Source organism: Mytilus californianus, unplaced genomic scaffold (assembly GCF_021869535.1).
Source record: "Mytilus californianus isolate M0D057914Y unplaced genomic scaffold, xbMytCali1.0.p SCAF_6, whole genome shotgun sequence".
NCBI lineage: Eukaryota > Metazoa > Mollusca > Bivalvia > Mytilida > Mytilidae > Mytilus > Mytilus californianus.
Genome location: NW_026262712.1, coordinates 77,552,860 through 77,576,339, shown reverse-complemented (window position 1 = coordinate 77,576,339; position 23,480 = coordinate 77,552,860). Strand labels below are relative to the sequence as shown.

The 23,480-nt window shown below is 32.5% G+C and overlaps 1 protein-coding gene across 1 annotated transcript in view; it reads left to right on the top strand.

The window, feature by feature from the left end:
* LOC127706626 (uncharacterized) overlaps positions 1-23,480 on the top strand; it is a 143,206-nt gene that overhangs the window by 2,455 nt on the left and 117,271 nt on the right. Inside the window, exons 2-4 of the mRNA XM_052211283.1 lie at positions 6,542-6,626; positions 14,667-14,700; positions 15,562-15,691. Coding sequence (XP_052067243.1) covers positions 6,542-6,626; positions 14,667-14,700; positions 15,562-15,691 — 249 coding nt within the window. The remainder of the gene's footprint in view (positions 1-6,541; positions 6,627-14,666; positions 14,701-15,561; positions 15,692-23,480) is intronic.

Here is a 23,480-nt window from a genome sequence, read left to right as displayed (position 1 = left end):
CAAAACTCACCATATATAAGGGGTTCACGCAAAAAGGGACTACCTATGTGCATACGTTAAAATTGAAATGAAAGCCCAGAGACTATAAATAAAGGACATATGGAAAATGATTTCATTTCTTAGTTATGAAATATCCCCCGTTACAGTATTTAGTTACGACCTCAGGCAAATGTATTTTCATGCTACATCTTAAAATAACCCATTCCTGTAATCAAGTGGCCTATGTCAAATTTAACGCCCAAAGTGTTCCATACAGACACCATGACTAATATATTTATAAGATTTTCTGTAAGTGATGTGTTTAAACTGCTGCTTACAATTTGAACTGAAATATGTAAATATATAGATAAGTCCAGGAGTAAACAAACGACTTATGGCGGTACAAGCTGGTAGAGTAATCAGGATTGATACCGAAGTATGATATGATTGTCTAAAATCATAATTTATCCAAATTAAAGACAGCAACATCCTGATTAAGAAAAGGACATTGTTTTATTGTAGTCTAAATGTTTCGTCCCAAATATTGGTATATATGATGACGTTGAGGGCAAACGATACAGTTTTGATCCAATGGTGATTTTTTGACGAAAATTTGCACACAAGCAATTTTTTATCTAGTCAATTCAAATGCGTAATGAAAAATATACCTTCATGTGCTACTATCAGAGATAAATGGGGTCGAAATTTTAGACATTTACTCAAAATTAAAGTTTCTTTGACATTTCTATCCTTTGAACAGACATACCTAACGTTTTTGTTTTAAAGATAATCACAAGAGGGTTTTTGTAAAAATATTTGGAATATCGTCTTTACATAAGTAAACTCTAAGTTTATGTTACAATTCTCAGAAAATAATTCACTTTCATTTTTTTTCATGATTTTCGAAAAAAACGGCATTTTATGCAGTTATAATCCATTTAAAAAAAATCGATGATTTCTTTATAAAAAATAGTACAAATAATCGTCATAAATAATCAAGCCAAATGTCATTTAAAACGAGAGGCTCATGAGAGCCTGATATCACTCGCCTGTATTTTCAGTTTCAGGCATTTGACTTATTTGCAAATCTCACTTTGCTGAACAATTTTGTCATTTACACTTTCTCTCTTTCTATAATAATATTAAAGCCAATACATAACCCAAAAATGTAAAATTTCCTAAAAATTAACTATTTATGGACAGTAACCCAACAATAAGTTGTCCTATTGGTCTGAAGATTACTTGACGGGTAGATCTAAACCGGTTTAACACTTTCACTTATGTCAGTTTTGCTCTTACTGCTTTAGTTTTTGGTTATTTGACCCCTATGTTTTATTTTCAGAAACTGCCGCCATGTTTTTGAATGGATCAAATCCCCGAATACACAATCTATAAACTAGATATCATAAGGAACATTCCATTAAAGTTTTTAAGTATTTGGCCAAGTAGTTTTAGAGAAGAAGATTTTTGAAAAAGTAATTAGACTTTCACAAAAAATGTAAAAAAAAAAGTTTTAAGTGCAATAACTCCTTAAGGGGTCAATTGGCTATTTTGATCATGTTGACTTATTTGAAGATCTTACTTAGCTGAACATTTATTGCCATTTATACTTTCTTTCTATCTATTATAATATTAAAAAAATAACCAAAAACAGTAAAATTTGCTAAAAAATAAACTATTTCCAACAGTAACCCAACAATGGGTTGTCGAACTTGTCTGAAAATGTCATAACAGATAGATCATGGCCCATTTATCACTTTAACACCCTTTCCTTTTTGCTCTACCTGCTTTAGTTTTTGTGATATAAGCCAAAAACTGCTTTTGTCCCCATGTTCTTTTTTAGCCATGGTGGCCATGTTTGTTGATGGAATAAAACTTCATATACAATTTACAAACTAGATACCCTAAGGAACATTCAGTTAAAGTTTGGCCCAGTAGTTTCAGAGAAGAAGATTTTTGAAAAAGTAAAATGATTAAATTCGGTCGAAATTTTTGAAATCTATGGATTTGAAACTGGACATTTGATTCATTTAAGACAAATTTAAGAGCCTTTTTCGCCGATTGTATGTGCATTCTATACAAATGTTCACCTTTTTTGAAAGAGTTTAATCATTAATATTTCAGAGAGAAAAAAAGACAAATGCATTATTTTTTTAATTTTCAGTTACAGTTCAACGAGCCAAAGATATATGCAAAATTTTACAAAAATCTGTGACATAGCCCATTTACTGTTCGTTTACCTTAAAAAGAAAGTGAAAGTGAAAGTAAATTTATAAATGACGTAACTTTCTTTTAACTTTTCTGTAAACCTACATGAACCTCATTTTATGTTCTTCTCAGTGTCTTTATATTGTTTTGAAGACGCCACTTAAATTGTCGAAATATGTCGACAACAGATAAATAATTTCCTTGCCGGCGAATTGCAATAATCATATTATAGATAAGGAATTAAATTGAAAATTACGTATTTTTTCCATATTAAAATTTACCTAAATTCCTTTTTTTCACATTGTGTGCACATCTGGTGTAGTAAAATTAGTTTAAACAATATTAATTCACATAAATCATCACATAACGATATAATATAATTGAAATGAATATTTAGGATTCAAAAACAAGCAAATTTGCTTTTACAAATCCTATTACACAAATAATACACTTATTGAACAATGATACATAAATATAAATACTGGCATGCTCTGTAATAAATATATAAATATGAAAAAAGTGAAAAATACAATAGAGAAAAAAAAAAAAACAAAACATGCATTTTTGTAATGTATACAGTGTGAAATGATTGGGTTCTTATTAAATGATGAAGCAGTAACATCAAGGGTTAAATAAAACGTTTGCTTTTGATAATGTATTTCTGCACAAAACTAAATAAATGACTATTTTGCTCATCTGAGAGTACCGTTGATCCAAAAAGCAAAATTTTGTGTCAACTTGGACAGGAAGAACTGAAACAGAAGATAATAGTTCATGTCTTAAATCGGTGTTTATGGGACAAAATAACAGGAAGTGAGAATTTGTTTCTACATCACCACAACGACAGTTCGGGGAGTCTACTAAATTACGAAGGAATAGGTGAAAATTCAATAAACTTGAATCCATTCTTAAGCGAGCATGAAGAATTTGACCAAGACGATATCCTACATAGTAATACATTGGGACCTTACTATTTTGGGTACGAATTTGTTTTTATTTGCCCAAGGGGTTCACGTCTATATATTGGTGAGTTTTGGAAGCTTCTATGGGCCATTCGAAATCCTCGAAAACAAGATTCTCGAACGTCTCGAAAAGTTTCGATCATTTATACAGGTAGTTGTTTTTGTCTTTGATACGGTCCCTCTACGGATAGGCTACCACGTGACATTGTATAGTTCAACAATCAAAGTTCATTTGTAGATCGGAATATTAGAAAAAATAAAGACTAGATTGCAGTAAAAAATCATTTAAATATTGGCACCTATTTGCCTTTTGGCAGAACATGTGCGTTTTTAATAACGCGAAATAATCAGAATGTTTATTAAATATCAAGTATATTGATAACACAATTATATGATTCATGCTTTGAGACGGTCCCTGTACGCGTTGTGTGTAAAGTATTTTTATACAAAAGGCTATAGCGTATTGTGCATTGTGACAATAAAAACCTGGGAATAGTATATATACTAATATATTATGTCTGAGAATAAACTGAGAATATTTCTTAACGGTTACCACGTGACCGTATGTACTTTAATCACAGCCTGGGCAAATGTCGGAAAGCACGCCTGAAGAAAATTAACAAAACGATATTTCTGTTATAAATATTTATCTTAGGTCGGAAAGCATAATTATAATCAACAAAACAATATTTCTGTCAAAATATTTAATTTCATTAAGATACACTAACAGACCAAGTTTATTAAGTTTAAACTGAGACTAAATTTGTCATTAATAGAGTATCATGTGTAATGTTATATCATGTCCGACATGTCTGAACAGTGAATACATTTATGAAAATTGTATGCAGCATATGAGCACCAATTATCAGGAATGCCTACACAAAAGTTAGTTAAATTTAAACTGTAGTGAATGAAAAAAATACTTCACAACGATTTTAAATCCTTAAATCTCACAAAAGAAAACGTATTTAATATTTTACAATAATCATTTAATTACTACGTTAATTCAGAGACATACATGTATATACACATGTGTATATATGTCTCTGGTTAATTATTTAATTTCGTTTTAGTATGGTTTTATAAGTCTCTGCTTATATTTTGTATAGCAATATATTCATATACTAGAAATATAGACTTGAAGAAGAGATTGATTTTATGAATAAAATGTTTGTTTTTATTGATATTATATTTTTAAAGTTTTCTTGATTCTTTAACAGGATTATATGCTGATTAAAATTCATTTTTTTTTGTTTTGTTTTCAATAGTTTAACCTTATAGCATCTTAATCTTTTCAATATGGTGCGATTTTGAAAATTGTTTATTCATTGTGTTGACCAGCTATCATACACCCGTCTTGGTTTATTTATTTACATTATATTACACCCTGTTCACACGACACAACATCGGTTAAGGTTTAAGACAAATTTCGGATTAAACGGCCATGAATCCGGAGTCAAAACACTTGAGGTAGGTAGTTTGATATCCGAATTCAACTAGCTTTAGATTTGAGCCTAGAATAAATATACGTGATGACGCAAATGCGTATTATAATCCAGAGTATCAGTGCGCATGCTTTCCATTTACTATTTCTTGCGCTGCTCAAGAAAACCACGTACGTGCATAAATATTAATTTCACTCACGGGCTGTAAATTTTTGCCTTTCTTCCTTTGCAAATTCAGGACACGACAGTAAGAGCTGGACATGTGACGTTGAATCATGGTCATCATAATTAAGGTATTCTGACCTCTAGTTGTTTGTCTTTTCTTTTTCTTTTTCTTTTTCGTTTTTTTTTTAGTGACTGTCCTAATTTATCAACTTTGAAATTTTCGAAATACAAAGGATTTTCTTCCCAAGGAATAAATAGATTTAGATGTAATTGGCAAAACCTTTGTTTCGTAATTTTGGGTCTTCAATGCTTTCAACTTCGTACTTTATTTGGCCTTTTTAACATTTTTTATTCGAGCGTCACTGATGAGTCTTTTGTAGACGATATGCGCGTCTGGCGTACAACATTTTATCCTGGTATCTATACATTTTTATATATCTACATAGGGTACATATCTATTTTTTATATATTAATTGGTTCTTTTGAGAGCATATTCAGGTATTCATAAACCTTCTTAAGGACAAAGTTTTTCGTATAGAACATTTGAATTGATTAAAGTACCTTAAAGAAATCTTTAAAATTTGAGATGTTTTAAAAGACCAAAATAATTTCTCTATATATCTACCATGAGTGCAGACGGCAGCTTCAATAAGGAGTATAAGAATAATTGAAGCCATCAAGGAAACAAAATATGAAGATATGACAGATGGAATAAATGCATCCGAATTATTTTAGCAAACTGAGTGATTAAATTCATATTGCGATTGGTCTGTGCAATTTGCTTTCGACATACGGTTTGCAGAAACTAAGAACTGCAATAGGATTAGAACTTTGTATGTATATCAAACACGTAGAAAAACTGATTTACACTCCCAATTAATAAATAAAATAGTCAAGCCTTAAAAGGTCAATTCATATAGAAGCTGTATACACTTTTCTATTTAAAACTAAAATCCAACAGTGCTTTTAATTGACTAGTGTAAGAATCTGCACACAATTACATATATTCAATAAAGGTGTTTTAAAATCATCAGTACCTTATTCTATTCAGTCAATTATTTCAAATCTAAAGCCAAAACAATTCAGCAACATTCTTTTGGTGACCAGTCAGCTGTCTCGGGTTCACGTATTGCTTTTCTTTTTTTAAAGAAAGCAACTTGTTTTGATAATGGTAGAGATTCCCTTTTTATTGTGTTTAAGTTAAGTGTGTTCCATAGTCTTGTTTTTGCTGGGATAAAATATTCAAAATATAAACGGGTCCGTGTGTTGAGTTGTGTAATGTTATTTCTTTGATTTCGGTTAAAATGTTATTACTCTTTAAATGATTGTAAAAGTCTTTATACATACATCGTTCCATACTAGGGGCGGATCCAGCCATTTATAAAAGGGGGGTTCCTAACCCAGGATAAAGCGGGAAAGGGGGGGGGGGTGTTCCAACTATATGTCCCCATTCAAATGCATTGATCGTCCCAAAAAAAAAGGGGGGGGGGGTTCCAACCCCCGGAACCCCCGCATGGATCCGCCGCTGCATACAATTTTGATACTACACTCAATAAAGAAAAAGGTCTATAGTTTTTCACGTCATTCGGTTTACTGTTTTTATAAACTGGGGTAACATTTGCTCGTTTCCATTTATCTGGAAAAGTAGACGTACTTAAGGATAAATTAAATAGCTTACATGCTAGATACTTTAATACAGAAGATGCTTCTTTTAATGATTTGCATTTTCCGCTAAAAAAGGCTTTCTGAATTATATCATTTTATTGATTATATCTATTTCAGGTGGGCTACACAAATATTGATAACACGGACGAATTCCAGGAAATTTTGCTAAGAATATATACCTTCACAGTGACAGCAAATTCAGGTATCAAGAAGATTAGTAATACAATAAGATGTTTCTAATACATAAATCTTGTGCCTTGCACGGTAGAACAATAAGGCTCTAAATTCTATATTTTTTCAGAAGCATTTGTTTTTGCACATAGAGTAATAAATGCAGCAAATGGTATATGAGAACAAACTTTTCATACACAATAGCAATCCTCCTCTACTGTGATACAGGAAGTACGCGCTTAATGTTGGACCAGTTTCTAATGAATATTTGATGAATATACAAATAAAGAGATGAGGTATGATTGACAATGAGACAAATATCCACAAAAGTTCAAACAAAGTGGATGTAGTTCACAACAACTATTTCAATATTGTTTGTGTTGTGCATGCGTATGTTTGCCTTGCATTATATTTGCATTTACGATAGCTAATCATTATAATTTACTACAGTGTAAAGTTATCCTTCTGGGGCCAGTAACAAGAAGCTTCTCTTAATTAAGAATGTATTCTTCTGAGGTTTCAGTCTCGTTGAAATCTCGTTTGGGAATTATTTCCAAAACAAGTGATACAAGTGGAAAATATCAATGAATATAAAAATATTATAATCAAACTAAACTCTGTGAAAAAATTGTGTACTTACTATAAGTAGTTTTTGAGTGATAAAACTTTCAAATTTTGTAACCAATCTGGTAATTAAGTTTCATCAGCCAAAATGTTGAGAAAGTAGGTGAGGGTACAAAGAAATGATTATACTAAAAATATGTACATCCCATATCAATTTTTTTTTTCAAAATTCTTAGATATGTATTTTTTCAATCATTTATATTAAAGAAGTTGAAATAACATGCTTTTTGTTCTAAAAAAAAAGAGAAAAATCCCAAATTTTCAAAATTGACAGCATGGTCAAATTGACACGAAAAAAGCAACACAATTTCATAAAACTTTATAACGTTAACATCAACCTATATTTTTTAGTTATATTTATTCATATTGGTCTACTTCATCTTTAGTGAATGTATGAAAAAAAGTTTGATTGTAAAATTGTGATTTTTTTCATGATAATAGCTCAAAAATGGGTAAAAATTTATGAAAAGTGGGAAAATCATAAAATATTGGTACTTTCAAATGGCTGTACCAAAAAAATGAGTGCACCACCGACCATATTTTTCCTTCATGAATTACTTCCTTAAAGTCATATAAACCCAAAAATCAGGGTAAGAAAAAGGTTTAATTCCAGAAATGTTTGGCTCCTCAGAGGTGTACATCCTTACAGTAAAGTTCTCGTTATTCATATTTTACGATAGCACAAAAGAGCGCTAAGAATGAATCTTTTAAGAGTGCAACCAGAACCATTCTTTCCTCTCCTTTTTCTTTCTCTTAACATCGTTTAAGAATACCATTAAAGCGGTCTTATTCTAAGCAAAATTACTAACTTTTCGTCCTGTCCCGTCACTGTTTTCTTTTTGTGGTTAAGTCATTGCCAAATAAAAATCTCTCGTACGTTTTGAGATAACATAATTTTTTCTTACATAGTCTGCTTAAATATTGATCCTGATTAAGTTGACAACGTGGGAAATTTAAGAGAAACAAGAATATGATGCTTCAGTGCAAAAGACCACGAAAACCGAATTTTATTCAAGAGGAATATGCAGATGTATCCTCATCCTCCATCAGTTTTGGGGAATTTGAGGATCAGTATATATATATATGAGAAAATATTTCATAGTTTTAGAGGAAATTTAAGGATTAGTAATAGTACAAAATGTTTTAAAGGTTTTTGTGAAATTTGAGAATCAGTATATATACAATGTACAAGAGAATTGTTAAAAGTATAACGTTACATAAAACAGTAACTTCTTTAGTATTTTAGTGTCTAAAAGGGTCTCTTTTTGGGAGTATCAGGGATAAATGGGGCTTGGTATTTTTATGGGGGTAAAAAATGAAATTTTATTTTTATTCAAAACAAACAAATACTATGCGTATTGATGTGTGTTTGTTCATTCCACGTTAGCTAGAGGTATAGAGAGGTATAGGGAAAGGTTGAGATCTCACAAAACATGTTTGTTGCTTTTTTGCGCCTGTCTCATGTCAGGAACCTGTATTCTCTGTTAGTCTTGTGTGTTTTTTAAATTTTGGTTCATCTATATGTTTAGGCGTTTAGTGTGGCGTTCATATCGCTGAACTAGTATACATTATTGTTTAAGGGCCAGCTGAAACCCGCCTCCGGGTGCGGGATTTTCTCGCTGCCTTGAACTTGAAGACCTATTGCGGCCTTGGGCTGTCTTCTACTCTTTGATCGGATTGTTGTTTTTTCTTTGACACGTTCCCCGTTTCCATTCTCAATTCTAAATAGGGTGTACATATTATGACCGGACAATTTGGACTGTGCAATGAAATTAGTTTTTAAACAACATTTTATGAATTCAATTGTTTTAATGTATATTCTTGTTTTGCATTTATTTTATTATTCTGAACTTTGTCGTAAATTTAGGCATAAGTGTTTTACACGGATTATGTGTCATAATCTTGGACAAAGGACTTAAATTCATTTACTCTATTCATTTAATTATTTATTCTCTGTAACAGTTTAGACAATAATTTACTTATACGTGTCGGACATTAATTACTCTTCTAATCTATTGTTATTTCTATTTGGCATATGTTAATCTTCTTAATCCTTTAATTGCTTGTGCTTATATATACTGTTATTGTTTGTATGTTACGTTACATTTAGTTTGGAGTTTGTTGTTCGGTCTTGCCGGACTGCTAAAATAAAAGTTTAAGGAGCGAAATATTCCTTCTTGATTTCCATTTAGCCGGAACGCCATTTTACCCGGCTATATCTGGTGTTAGGACATCCGGGCAACGCATCTAGCGGGTACCTTGTTCTACTTTAGAAGCTGACCCCCCAGCTAACAGAAAAATGGATACGCGGAGAACCAGAAATTTTGGCCGAGACTGGAGATACCAGATGTCTGATCATGGAACTACCTTTCAGACAAGAAATTTTCAACATATGGACAACTACCTATGTAAGTTTTGTGGAAAGACTGTGAACAATCAATTTCATTTTAGACAATGTATAATAGCAAAAACGTCATTTTGCTATAAGTGCAGAAATTTTGGACATTTCGCCAGAATGTGTAACTTTCACAGACAACCGGACGTGAAAGTTGTTAAGGTTAAATCGAAATCCAAGTTACGTCGTGACGCAGAAAGAATGAGAAAATTTAAAGAACAGAAAGCTATGTCAATTTTTCCTTGTGCGGAACTTAATACCATAGAACTGATGGACTTCTTTCCAACCTTAGAATATAACAAGGAATTCATAGATAACGTAAGACTCAGGCACGACCGAGTGAATTCAGAGAGAGTAAAATTTAAAATCAAAAGTGTACACTATGAGAAGAATTTTAAAGAGTTAAATCAAAAGCATACCAGTGTTGTAAGCAATCTAGAAAAACTTCAAAAACAAGGTACAGATGATAAAAAAGATATGGAAAAATTACGGGAACGCATTACTGATCTTGAAGAAGCTAATTTTCGGATTTACGATCAAAGATGTGAAGCAATTGACCAGCAATACCAATTACAATGCGACAAAGAACATATGCGGGATCGAATCACTAAGCTAGAGACGAATTGGACAATTTTCGGAAAAATACAAGAGAAGATAACTATTCAAACCAAAACTATCGTTACAGAGGACGCCACAACCACAGAAGAAACTTTCGGAACCATAATTTTAGATGAACATTAAGACCCGGGTCGTGTCTTCAGAGGCCGCGGGAATATATGACCGGACAATTTGGACTGTGCAATGAAATTAGTTTTTAAACAACATTTTATGAATTCAATTGTTTTAATGTATATTCTTGTTTTGCATTTATTTTATTATTCTGAACTTTGTCGTAAATTTAGGCATAAGTGTTTTACACGGATTATGTGTCATAATCTTGGACAAAGGACTTATATTCATTTACTCTATTCATTTAATTATTTATTCTCTGTAACAGTTTAGACAATAATTTACTTATACGTGTCGGACATTAATTACTCTTCTAATCTATTGTTATTTCTATTTGGCATATGTTAATCTTCTTAATCCTTTAATTGCTTGTGCTTATATATACTGTTATTGTTTGTATGTTACGTTACATTTAGTTTGGAGTTTGTTGTTCGGTCTTGCCGGACTGCTAAAATAAAAGTTTAAGGAGCGAAATATTCCTTCTTGATTTCCATTTAGCCGGAACGCCATTTTACCCGGCTATAATATTAACATTACAGGTTAAAAAATTCAAAATTTGAAATCGGGGGAGGGGGTGATGAGGATTTATCCCCGGCTTAGTATATTTCTAGGATTCTGATTGGTTAACGCACGTCGTTACAAAACCCATAGCCCCTGGGTGTTGCTAACCCATATCCCCGGACGTTGCTACCCATTACATCGGGGAATTTCACGCGCGTTTTCCTTAGTTCCATGGTTGTTCCTTATGAAATATCGAATTCTGTAGATTTTCCATGATGTCTGTATAATTAAATATTAATCGACTAACGATTTTATCTTATTATATCGATTATCTGCACTCATTTTAGTAAATGCATCACTATGCAGCCACATTGTCAATGAATGGTACTACTGACCTAGCTATGCAAATGACCCACGTTGACGTCACACCGTTTATGATGTAACTCTCACAACATTGCGCGCCAAATTCGACCCATTTCAGTTTCTCTGTCTCTAATTTAAAAACGTCTTATATTTGTCTACCTGTAGGGTTCTACCAAAGGTAGTACCCTACACCCCGTTAAAAATATGTCAAATTCCCAAATTTCAAAAAAAGATATTTAAAAAATGAAAAAAACGTTGCTTTCACGTTTAACTTTGTGGTCGAATTTCTCCAAAGATCGCCATATTTAGACTAAGACCGGGGATAAATTCGTTATCTACGTTCATATCCGTAGATATAGATATTTTAACACCCTTCAGTACCCTGTACACCCTTCGGCTGCGCCTCAGGGTGTACTTGGATATTTCAGGGTGTTAAAATATCCATATCTACGGATATGAACGTAGATAACTTATAATAGCCATAAATAATATATTTTCGCTCTGTCTAACCGGTAGTTCTTGGTAATTTGTCCATTTTTCATAAAAAATCAAGTGGATTTAAGCGGTAACAGAATAAACGTCTTGTATAGCCATCTTGATTTTTTCGCCTATTATTCATCATATGTATAAAAAGCGCCAATTCATTTTCATTCAAAGAGTAGTTTAGGATTCTGGGGTTGGGTAGAACCATACTTACATTAAAACGTTAAGACAGAATCGTGTTATGCTCGTAATTGCTAAGTTGATGCAAAGAGTTCTTTCTAAAGGTAGGAAAACAAATTAAGATGTTTTCAAGCTACCATAATTGATAAGGTTTTGTTAAGGCAATGCAAAGAATTTCCATAAATCCGTAAGAAACTCGAATGTGTTGCGGGCTGTTAATCATTCTAAGATTGCGTCTTGTTATACTCTTATTCTCTAAGACAGTCTTAGATGATCCTAAGTGCTAAGAGAGCTTCTTATTACCGGCACTGGCTTTCAGTAATATTTGATTAGAAAAATGCAGCACGATTCGTTAAATAAAACAAGTTTTAAAGGAACATTATCTGACAAATTCATATTCACAAATTTGATCCAAATTCTCATATTTTATCTATAACATACTAAAACGTATATCAAAATTACAAAAAGTCCAAATGAAACAATTAACAATGCATGGGCTCGCTATAACATATCAGCATTTTGTGCATATTTTAGCCCGGATGCCATCTAATTATCCATCGAGATGACATCCGAAGACTTCCGAAGATCATATTACCCGATATAACTATAAATATGAATAAAGATAGATAGCGAGCACGTGCAATCGGATTTTTCTATGTATATTGGATTTCATGTTATAGGTTAAACATATATGTTCATCATCGGTTAACCTGCATAAAAATGATTTTAGTGGTCCGGATCAGTTAACAAAATGGTTATTCCTAGTGTCTACCTTGTTTCACTTTCAATATTGACATACTTTTCTTTTAAATGAATAAACATGCTGACCACCACATGCTGAATACATGTGCATAAAGGTCAAACTAAAGGTTGCATAAATACACCTTGAATTGATGTTTCTTGCTTATTTTGACGAAATTGAACCAAACTGCCTGCTATTAGCGAGTTTAGAATCTCCTTATTCCGCTTTAATAAATGTTTGCAAAAAATGTTTTTTTCGAATTGGTAGCTAATGCCCATTTAACGTTAATCATAATCCAGTGTGGATTCGATCAGTAATTTGTAATTACATATCTTCAGAAGAAAAAATTGTCTTTGTCTATAAATCGTTTTTTTTAATATTGTATGTCTGACATTATCATTAAGTAGAAGCCAATTATTAAATCCAATAAACTTTATTTTAGGCCACACCAATTTGATTAATAGTTCTTTGGACAAAAGCTCAAAAAAATATGGGGCAAGCGAGCGAAATTTTTTTGTTTTTATATATTTCTTGAAAATTAGTTTTTTTGAGGCGAGTGCTCTACAAGTGAAGCGAGCGGTTTCATTTTTTTTTTAAATTGTGTGATTAAGAAGTTGTACAATTTATGTACATGTTATAACTATGTTATTTCATAGAAAAATGAGGATCAACAGATGCTCTAATGCATATAATTTGATTTAATTGTGCCTGTAGCATATCAGACTTTCTTGTCTCACTGTGGTTTAGTTAATTTTGGTTATTTTCTTCAAGTAAGCTTTGTCTATGTGAATTTTCATTTAAATCCATTTATATATTTAGGAAGCATAGCAAGAGGGAGTATGTTAGTTAGGTAAAAGACACATGTTGAATTAAATTAAAATATGTGTATGTATCCAAAAAAATGCCCCTGAAAGATATTTGATAGTTTTCATTATAATGATAATGATTGTTTATTGTTGTAGTTCAGTGTTTCTGTTGTTCCGTTGTTTTCCTCTTATAGTTGATGTGTTTCCCTTGGTTTTAGTTTGTTACCCGGATTTGTTTTTGCTTAATCGAATTATGACTATTGAACAGCGGTATACTACTGTTGCCTTTATTTATTGGCTGCTTGACATCCAGTTGGAACTATTTATGCATATTTAGGATCAAAATAATGAGTGAGGTGAATATTTCTTGCTTTGTACTAAAACAACATTCTGAGTTAGATAGTCATATTGCTATACATGTAGATCCAAAGGTATCAAACTATTCTCTTAAAATACTTGTCACCCCATTCACACGAACTTTTCTTACTGAGCAATATACTCTTTCCTTTTGCTCCTAAAAGCTGTAATGCATTTAAAGCTCTTTAGCTTGACTATAAGTGGTTGAACTAATTACACACTCCTAATTATTATGAGCATGCCAATCACAATACGGCATCACCTTGTTCTCGTTGGAACTCTTTAAATTCCAAAAGAAGAGTTCTGCTTTCATGCCAAAAGACTAACAAGGGGATATGGGGTTTCATCAACATCAAATACTTCTGTGATTTTTCTGAAAGTTCATGGGATTTTACAATTCATTTCATCCAAAAGATAGATAGGTCTATGCCTGTTGAAACAAGGATCGGGGGTGACGATGGTTCTAACAAATATTAATGTGTTTGTTGTCATCTAATGAAAGATTTTTAATGTTTGCATCTAGAACTGGTCTTTAAAGGTAAAACGAGAAGCATTTCGGATAATTGTGTGTTCAATAACTACTTGTCCACGGCAATGAGCTGACACAACTGCATGTTGGCATCCCGATTTTTGACCTTTTATTTACAAATCGATCATCACACGTTCGTTTAAAACGATATAAGCATGATATGCAACAGATAAGCGTCTATATGAAAAAAAAAAATCAAGAAGAAACTTACTTTGTAGTGGCATTCGGATCAAAAATTTGCGGAAGCGGTAATTTTTTTTTTATTGAAAAGTCAATTTCTCCAAAACAGGAGCGGGAAAATCCAGAGAACTATTAATCAATTTGGTGTGTCCTTTTAAAAATACTTTTTTCATGTTTTGCAGAACATCATCATGGTTTGACAGAGTTTTCAAAATGGTACGTTACAGTTACCTATATTGATGAAAGTCTCCTTGAAAATGTACATTCATTGAGTGGCACCGTCGTCCAAATAAAACAATGAAACACTTTTCATGGAAGTAAAAATAAACATTATTGTTTAGGGGTCAGCTGAAGCCTGCCTCCGGGTGGGGGATTTTCTCGATGCGTTGAAGACCCACTAGTGGCCTTGGACTGTTTTCTGCTGTTTGATCGGGTTGTTGTCTCTTTGACATATTCCCAATTTTCATTCTCAATTCTATAACAAAAACAACATACTTTGTTGCAGTTTAAATTTCGAAAGCCTTAAATGCAAAATGTACGTGGCGAAAACAGAAACTACAAATTATTTATATGTGATCATATATAATACATTTGTATTACTAATCATTACTTCAAATTTGTTCTCTAAATCTTAGTCGATTTATACTTTCTCCAACTGGTTGATTATCTTTTTATAATTAACGTTTGGCTCGTTTGCTATCAGTTATTGTTCATCATTAGACAAAATTCAATGTGACATCACGACAAAAAGCAACTATGGCTGATTATGTCGCATAAAAAAAAAACAACACATCTTTTTGAAAATCATAATGAAACGGTTTTTCTACTACCGAATCTCGTATATTTCTGCATTCAGTTATAAATTTGAAAATTTAATTGTCTCAAGTGGATAAGTATCGGATTCTTATCACACTCGATTATACACCAAATCTCCTCCTGAGCTTTATTACTGTTCTATATGTTGTATATATTCTTCATTCTGAGAAATTGATTATGTTATCATTTGTGTTGTCTCATTTGGGCGTATATCCCTCATCTCCTTTTATCAATTATAAGGTTTGTGTCATGTATTTTAAGGTTTTCATTCGAAATTACTCGAAGAGGAGAGATATTGAAAGTCTACCATCCACCTGATGACAGCGAAGTTCTAGCCATAAAGAAAGGATTTGCTGCAATATTTTCTTCAAAACTACACAGTAAGGAAGAGGTACATATACATGTTTGTCATGCAACAACAAATGAATCTATACAATTCTACACTCAAAATGTCGTATGTCATTTATAAAGCATCTTCGAGTTTTTCAATTAGCGTAAATTAAGTTATAAAAAGCCAATCAATAAAAAAGTTACAAAAACAATAGTGGTATATTATAAGTTATCTACGTTCATATTCGTAGATGTGGATATTTTAACTCCCTGAAGTATCACAGTACACCCTGAAGCGAATATGAACGTAGATAACTAATTTATCCCCGGTCTTATAAATAAGAAGATGTGGTATGAGTGCCAATGAGACAACTATCCATCCAAGTCACAATGTGTAAAAAGTAAACAATTATAGGTCAAAGTACGGCCTTGGCCTTGGCTCACACCGAACAGCAAGCTATAAAGGGCCCAAAATGACTAGTGTAAAACAATTCAAACAGGAAAACCAACGGTTTAGTCCGAATCTGCCGATTTTTATGAAAATTGTAGCACATAGTGTAACGTGAAAGCAACGTTTTTTGTTCATTTATAAACGTTTACTAGTAATTGAAACTTGGAAATTTGACATAATTTTTACTGGGTATAGGGTACTACTACAACGTGCGTTATTCAATCAAAATCCGAGAAATATACTAAACCGGGGATAAACTAGACTGATACCCAACCGTTATTTGACAAGTTTGACAAAGAGGTTAAGGGACCAAAACATTGCCTCTCCTATTTAAAATCAATTGGAGGTCTTGTCAAAATCAGCGTGGAACGTTTGCGCTTTGTTATAGGACATTTATGTTTTTAAATAGACATTTTCTCTTCAATTTAAATGACATCAACAGGACATTTCGCTTTTTCTTCGGGATATTTGAGGTTTCTTATTTTAAAACTTTGTCCGTCTGTATCCTGTTTAGGACCGGCAGGTTTGACCTGGAGTAGTGATATTGTTAAATATTCAAAATTCAATTTATACCCAAACCACATTATATCTATATATTTATTTAGCTAAATGTTAAATTCTGAAAAACATATAGGACATGAACAGTCATACAGGTCAGTGTTTAGGCTTGATATATGTAGCCCAACGTATTTGACTCGCGTAATTTCAAATCTCAAATGAATGTAACTTTCAATAGTTACTTAGGTGCACGTTTATCAATATATCTGATGTAGTTGACAGATTGCTGTACATGCATATTTTCAATAAGACAAAAAAATGCAGAATTAGTTAATTTAAACTGTTTATCATAGTTGGCTTGAAATGATTCTGCAACCTTTGTCAATCGTTTACTGTAATATGACTGTTCAGTCCATAGTATATAGGTGAAAAGCTCAAATGTCCGGTAAATTCAGTACAGATGTATCAAAATGTAAAGCGCAAGTGACCATCATGTATGGAGCGAAAATGTCCTTCCGCGTTACAGTAAAAAAGCACCAACGTCTTGTGCCCATACAAATAATATCTTTAACTCTATTTCAGATTATAAACTTAGTTCTGAAAACGAAAAAAAAAAAAAAATTGCCGACAAGAGCTATAAATGAATTTAAAAATAAGTCCTGTATATTGATGACAAAGTATATATACAAAATACATGTATGTACATTGTCTGAAAAAATAAAATTTATTTGTACTAGCTTTAGAAACTGAACGAAAAGCGAGACTAGAATAAGATCTTAAATTTAAGACTTAAATAAAACCTATGCCTTTGTCAAAGCTTATAAGACAGTAAACGTTAACAATGTTGTGTTTGTTTTATTAAGTTTTACATCGAAATTTTACGTGAAGAAAAATTCTAAAACTTTTGTTTTGATCAATTTATCAGAAAAGAGCGTTACAGAAAGCCATTTAGTTGAAACTAAACATCTTCAAGCGTCAAGTCAAAATCACTGTCGAAAAATATGAACCGATATTAGACCATTTCTTAACCCGATTGCAAGTTTGGCATTGTTCTTTTTTCCTATCTTACGGAGTGTATATTTCTAATCTCTGTTAGATCAAAATATGTAGTACACGATTGCGAAATCCGTTGTATTAGAATGGCCACCGGCATAACAGACAAAAATCTGCTGTTCACGATAGCAAAAACGATTGTTTTTAATGAAATAGGGAACTCAGATCCTATTGAATCTACCGTTAGATAGTTGGTTCAACCCATTTGTAATAGCTAAAACAAATTGTGGTTCAATAGGGGAAATTGCGGTAAGTAAGGGGAAAAGGTAGTGATAAAAAAAGGGTGGGCGAAAATGTTAACTGTAGAGTTACTGTAGACAAAACTATTTGTTCTGCCTCCTATTTTTCATGCCAAACAATAACGATGTAAAACTTTTCCATTTAGAATTACTTTAAAATGTTCACAAAAATGTTATTAACTAAAGTAAAGTAAAACAAAACATATCTGTGAAGTATGCTTTTGAATTTATTTCGAAGACTATTAAAATTTCTCTTGCGAATTCCATCTAAATTACACCGCTTATCAATGTGTCTATATCAGAGATTATGTAATACAAACTTTTCATAGAGCAATAAAGTCTGCCGACTGAACCGAAGTGTTGTAAAATAAGATAACTAGACAGATAAGGTAATCGACAAAGTTTTCATCAGGAATATACTGTAGAATGGTATAATGTAAATAACATTCCATTCAAATCTAAAGAATAAAGAATTTCAACCATCACTTAAGAAGCCTGTGTATTTTCTCTTTATCACATTTTTCGCATTTTTAAATTTCCACTAAAGTACAGGACTTTAACATATGAAAACAGGCGAAAGATATCAAAATGACATTTAAAATTATTGTGTCATTGTTTCATTTGTATGCATGTAAATATATCTGTTCTACAATTCGAGTAGATTTTTAAGGGGAGATGCCAGCCTGTACTTCCACGTATAATCATAAGTCGAAGAGAAACCGACAACGTCATTCTAACAAACAAAAACAACAACAAACAAATAACCGAAAAACGATTTAAAATACAGTATGCTTTAATTTATTCACACTTAAACCAAACTTTTTTATATATCTAATATTCACAATTCCTTGCTTAAACAAACATACCACATCTTCCTATATCAATAAAATATGTATCGAACTTTAGATATGATCCCTATGGCCATGTTATTACGGGGTGACCTCAATATTGTTCAAGACCGAGAGGTTAAAAACTTTTTGAAAAAAGAACCAAAATATCGTCCTCCATCTAAAATAGATTGGAAACATTGTCGTCAGGTCACAAAAGATGCTCCTTCGTCGTAAAAATTGGTGTAAACGGGAAAAATCTGATAAAGAATCTCTTGATTCTTGTTTAAATAAATGTATGCATGTTGTGGATATTTGAAAATAATTCAGAAATAGATAAAAGAGTACATAATATGCCTTTTTCTAGAATAATAAACAAACTTCAAGTACTTTCAAATCGGTTTGTGTTTGTACCGGCCGACAAAGCAGCCAACAATGTGGTGGTGGTATGCCGTAAATACTACACGGATGTTCTTAAGAATGAGATTTTAAATTCTTCTACATTCAAGTCCGTGCGCTCCACAGAGAGTCATATAGTAAACAAACATATGATAATCACATCACAGCTTAAGGCCTTTTCTGAACATTTGAAGGTCCCTACTATGTATTGGTTACCTAAACTACACAAAAAAAACCCAGTAAAATATCGTTTCATCTCGGCCTCTAGTAAGTGTTCTACAACTAATCTTTCAGTGCTTTTAACAAGTTCCTTAACTTCTATCAAAAAAATTATCATTTAAAACTTTTGTATTAAAATATATGAAAATAGTGGAATTAACTATTATTGGAGTGTAAACAATTCTTTCGATGTTTTAGATAAACTACGTGCTTTTGATGGTCTTTTTTCACCCTTTACATTACACTTCCACACAATCTTATCAAAGAAAAGTTTTCCTATTTAATTAACTGGTCGTTTGTTAAATCTGAATGCAATTATATTTGCTGCAACTCATTCAAAGCCTTCTTCTCTAATGAGAAAGGTAAATATGCTTGATATACTTACTTGAGGTGTGATGAGATGATTGAAGCTGTTAATTTTCTCCTTAATAATATTCATGTACGTTTCGGCAATACAGTTTATCGACAGGTTGTAGGTAATTCTATGGGCACCAATTGCGCCCCTTTTATAGCAGACTTGTTCTTGTACTGTTATCAATAACAGTTTATGACCAAACTCAGTAAAGAACCTTTTAAATTGCATTTAATTGATAAATTCAACAACACTTACCGCTATCTTGATGATATTTTTTCGTTAAATAATCAAGAATTTTCTAAATATACTGCCGAAATTTACCCAAAGGTGCTTAAACTAAAAATATCAAATATAAATGGTAATAACTGTCATTTCCTAGAAATAGATATTTCAATTTCACACGGGAAACTCTACACTAAAATTTACGACAAAAGGGACGATTTTTCTTTTTTGGACGGTGATGTTCCTTTGGCACCATCTTACGGTGTTTATAAATCACAACTCGTTCGCTTTGCCCGTGTCTGCGGTGACGTTTTGGATTTTAATGAACATAATCTATGTATTACTGGTAAAGTATTAAGGGATTTCGTATCCGCAAATTACTTCAAACCTTTACTAAATTCTTCCATAGATATAAAGATTTGGTTTTCAAGTTTGGTTGTACCTGTAGAAAACTTATTTCAAACGGGATAGCACATCCTGTTTTTTACGGAGATGTTGTTTACCGAGCCCCAAAATTTAGAAACGATCCGGGTAAACTTATCGATCCTTTAAAAAATTTATTCTAAAAGGTTACCAATTCAGCACAGTAATTAGATCTTTGAATATTGTTTTTATTGGTATCAATATTGATTGTGTTATCAGTAAATTAAAATCAAACTAAATATTATTTTTATATACATACGCATATTCATGGCTCTACAATCTGTCGATACCCGTATCTTGGCATTGCACAATATCATGTTTTTCTCTGACTGTTTATGACGTCTTTGCACTAAATCCATTGGATGTTGGATGTGCTTTAGTATTTTAGTCTTAGATGCATGGTTTTTTAAAAATTAGTTGTTATTGGCTTTGACCTAGCTGTCAGTAACTGCGAGTACTTTCAGATGATCTGTACTTAGTGTCTTTTTGTTGTGGGGATGTAGTAAGTACCCTGCCACGTCCACTCTGTGTTTTTGTTACTTGTTTTTGCCTTGTATCTATCTGATGAGTTAAGCCCTTTTCAACTGATTATTATAGTTTGTTCATATGTTGTACTGTTACACCACTGTCCCAGGTTAGAAGAGAGTTGGGCGCCTGCTAACATGTTTAACCCCGCCGCATTCTGAATGTGTCTGTCCCATGTCAGGAGCCTGTAATTCAGTGGTTGTCGTTTGTTGCTGTATATCATATTTGTTTTTCGTTCATTATTTTGTACATAAATCAGGTTGTTAGTTTTCTCGTTTGAATAGTTTTACATTTGTCATTTCGGGGCCTTCCGTAGCTGACTATGCGGTATGGGCTCTGCTCATTGTTGAAGGCCTTACGGTGACCTATAATTGTTAATTTCTGTGTCATTTGGTCTCTTATGGAGAGTTGTCTCATTGGCAATCATACCACATCTTCTAATTTTTATATCAAAGCATACGTTATTTGATTGTTAAGTTGTAATTTGTAGTTTGGGCCGTCTAAAGTCTTTACATGACAATACAATTTTGAAATATGTTTTGATCATGTAGTATGAATTCCAAAGACGTTAAGCACTATATTGCGTCTCAATTGGTAACGTCAAAATTTGACAATTTACGCCGGTAATTGAGGATACTTTGTTCGTTTTGTCGGTAATCTTTTTTTTTGATCGATATGGATACTTCTAAGTCTTGAATATGCATGAAATACTTCCTACTGTGAGTTACGCAAGCAAAAAAACAATACAAAATATGTATTTGGGTGAGATAATAGTGCCTATAGAATGTAATATAATGCATTGTTCCCCATTTAAATCTGAGCTGAGAAGAGGGAGGAGGGAGGAAGCTACTCATTTTGCTTTAATAAAGAAGTCTGGGTGTTTTGTCGTGTTAAACACTACTATTTTTCATAACTGAACAGTTAGATTAAGAAAGAAAATGATTGCGTGAAAAAAATAATTATATTCATCTGATATGTTTACAAGCTTTGTATAATATCGAGGTGTAACTCTTCAGGTACAACAATTTTACTGTCACTTTCAAGTTCAGCACAAATGAATCGTATTGCAGAGGAATATCAAATCGCAGTTTTACGCTTCACAAGTTTGAAAATTAACGGTTGATTTTTTATCCTCTCGTAATACAGCCCTTTCACAACTTTAGAATCTCGGTTAAACGAACAACCCCAGTCATCTGAAATATTTTTTTTATAATGTGAGGTCTTTTTGACATTTTTAAAAGATAATACTCATAATCAATATCGTCTGCCAAAACCGCAATTATCATGTCCTTTTCAACAATGTCTTCAATTATATTATCATTTGTATTGCAATGGTCCTCATTTTTTTCGGAATTCGAGTTATCATTTTGAATCATTTTCGCATTTTAGAACTTCCTATAAATTGCGTTTTCTCACACTCGTTTATTTAAACAGTTATCACAATTATAACACGATAAGTCGCGGACAAGAAGATCTGTAGAATAATTTGTTGATATGATTTGGTGTATCTTGCGATTTTGATCCACGGGTTTAAAGTTTATAATATGGAGACGAGGAATTTCAGCAATGTATTTAAATAGCCGTATTTTTATATATTCCTGTCTGTGGATTCTGGAGATTTTTCTGAGCAAAATCATAAAGGTCACGCGCCGTCTGAACTTTAGTTTTACCCCGGAGCACGGCGGAGTCCGCTTGATTCTTTAGAAAACCACCGGCAGCATCGTGTGGGCCTTTGCCATGCGAGGTTTCAAAATAGTTTCTAATTAAAACGTCGTACCCTAGATCCGATCTATGTGTACAAACATCGCCCATACAGTTTCGGCTTTTATACTGAGCACTGCAACCGTCGGTAAATTCTGGCATAATCTTAATTTCAGCAGATATCGATTTCAAGTATTTTGAAATGAGGGTTTGGACATATCCAGTATAGTGACGGTCATGATTCAAGTTTGGACTAATGACAAAAAACTGTTCACTAACTATTACCGGTGAATCTATTGTATTGTAGATCCCGTCTACCTCAAGAATAGCATGCCTGTTTAAAATTGTAACGTATATGCTAACCTCGGTTCTCTGAAAGTATGCTGATTGGATTTCAGTCCGTTCGGAACATCGGTAGTTTTCAGAGAAATCGTGAATACAAACTGCGTGATTGGTTGGAAGATTTTGAACAATATTTCTATATTGTTCACTTTGCCAGTTAGCTCTATTTTGATGAGCCGGAAAAGTTTCGAGTAATGATTTAAAATGGTTAAACATTTCGCCAGGTTTTGTTTTTTTACTAACTAACATAAGTTTGTTCTTGTTTTTCTGCCTTTCACGTTTATTTCAGTGTATTCAAATTTTTCCCACTTAATGTCGCGAGCATTTCTAAATATGTCTAGTTCATTGTTGATGAAGGACAATTTTTCAACTCCACATTCTTTGCAAGACCGATTTAAACACTTTGCGTGCGGTGCAGTCCTATCACATAAAGTGTCAGCACATATGTCATTTAAATGTTCATAAACTGGTAAGTTCTCTTGGGTCAAGTCCAGATTACTTGCATGCAAATTTTTCCGAAATTCCATACATTTCTTAAAAAGAATTCGAACCTCTATATGCTGCCGACAACAACATGTATTGCGATGTTTTTGTTT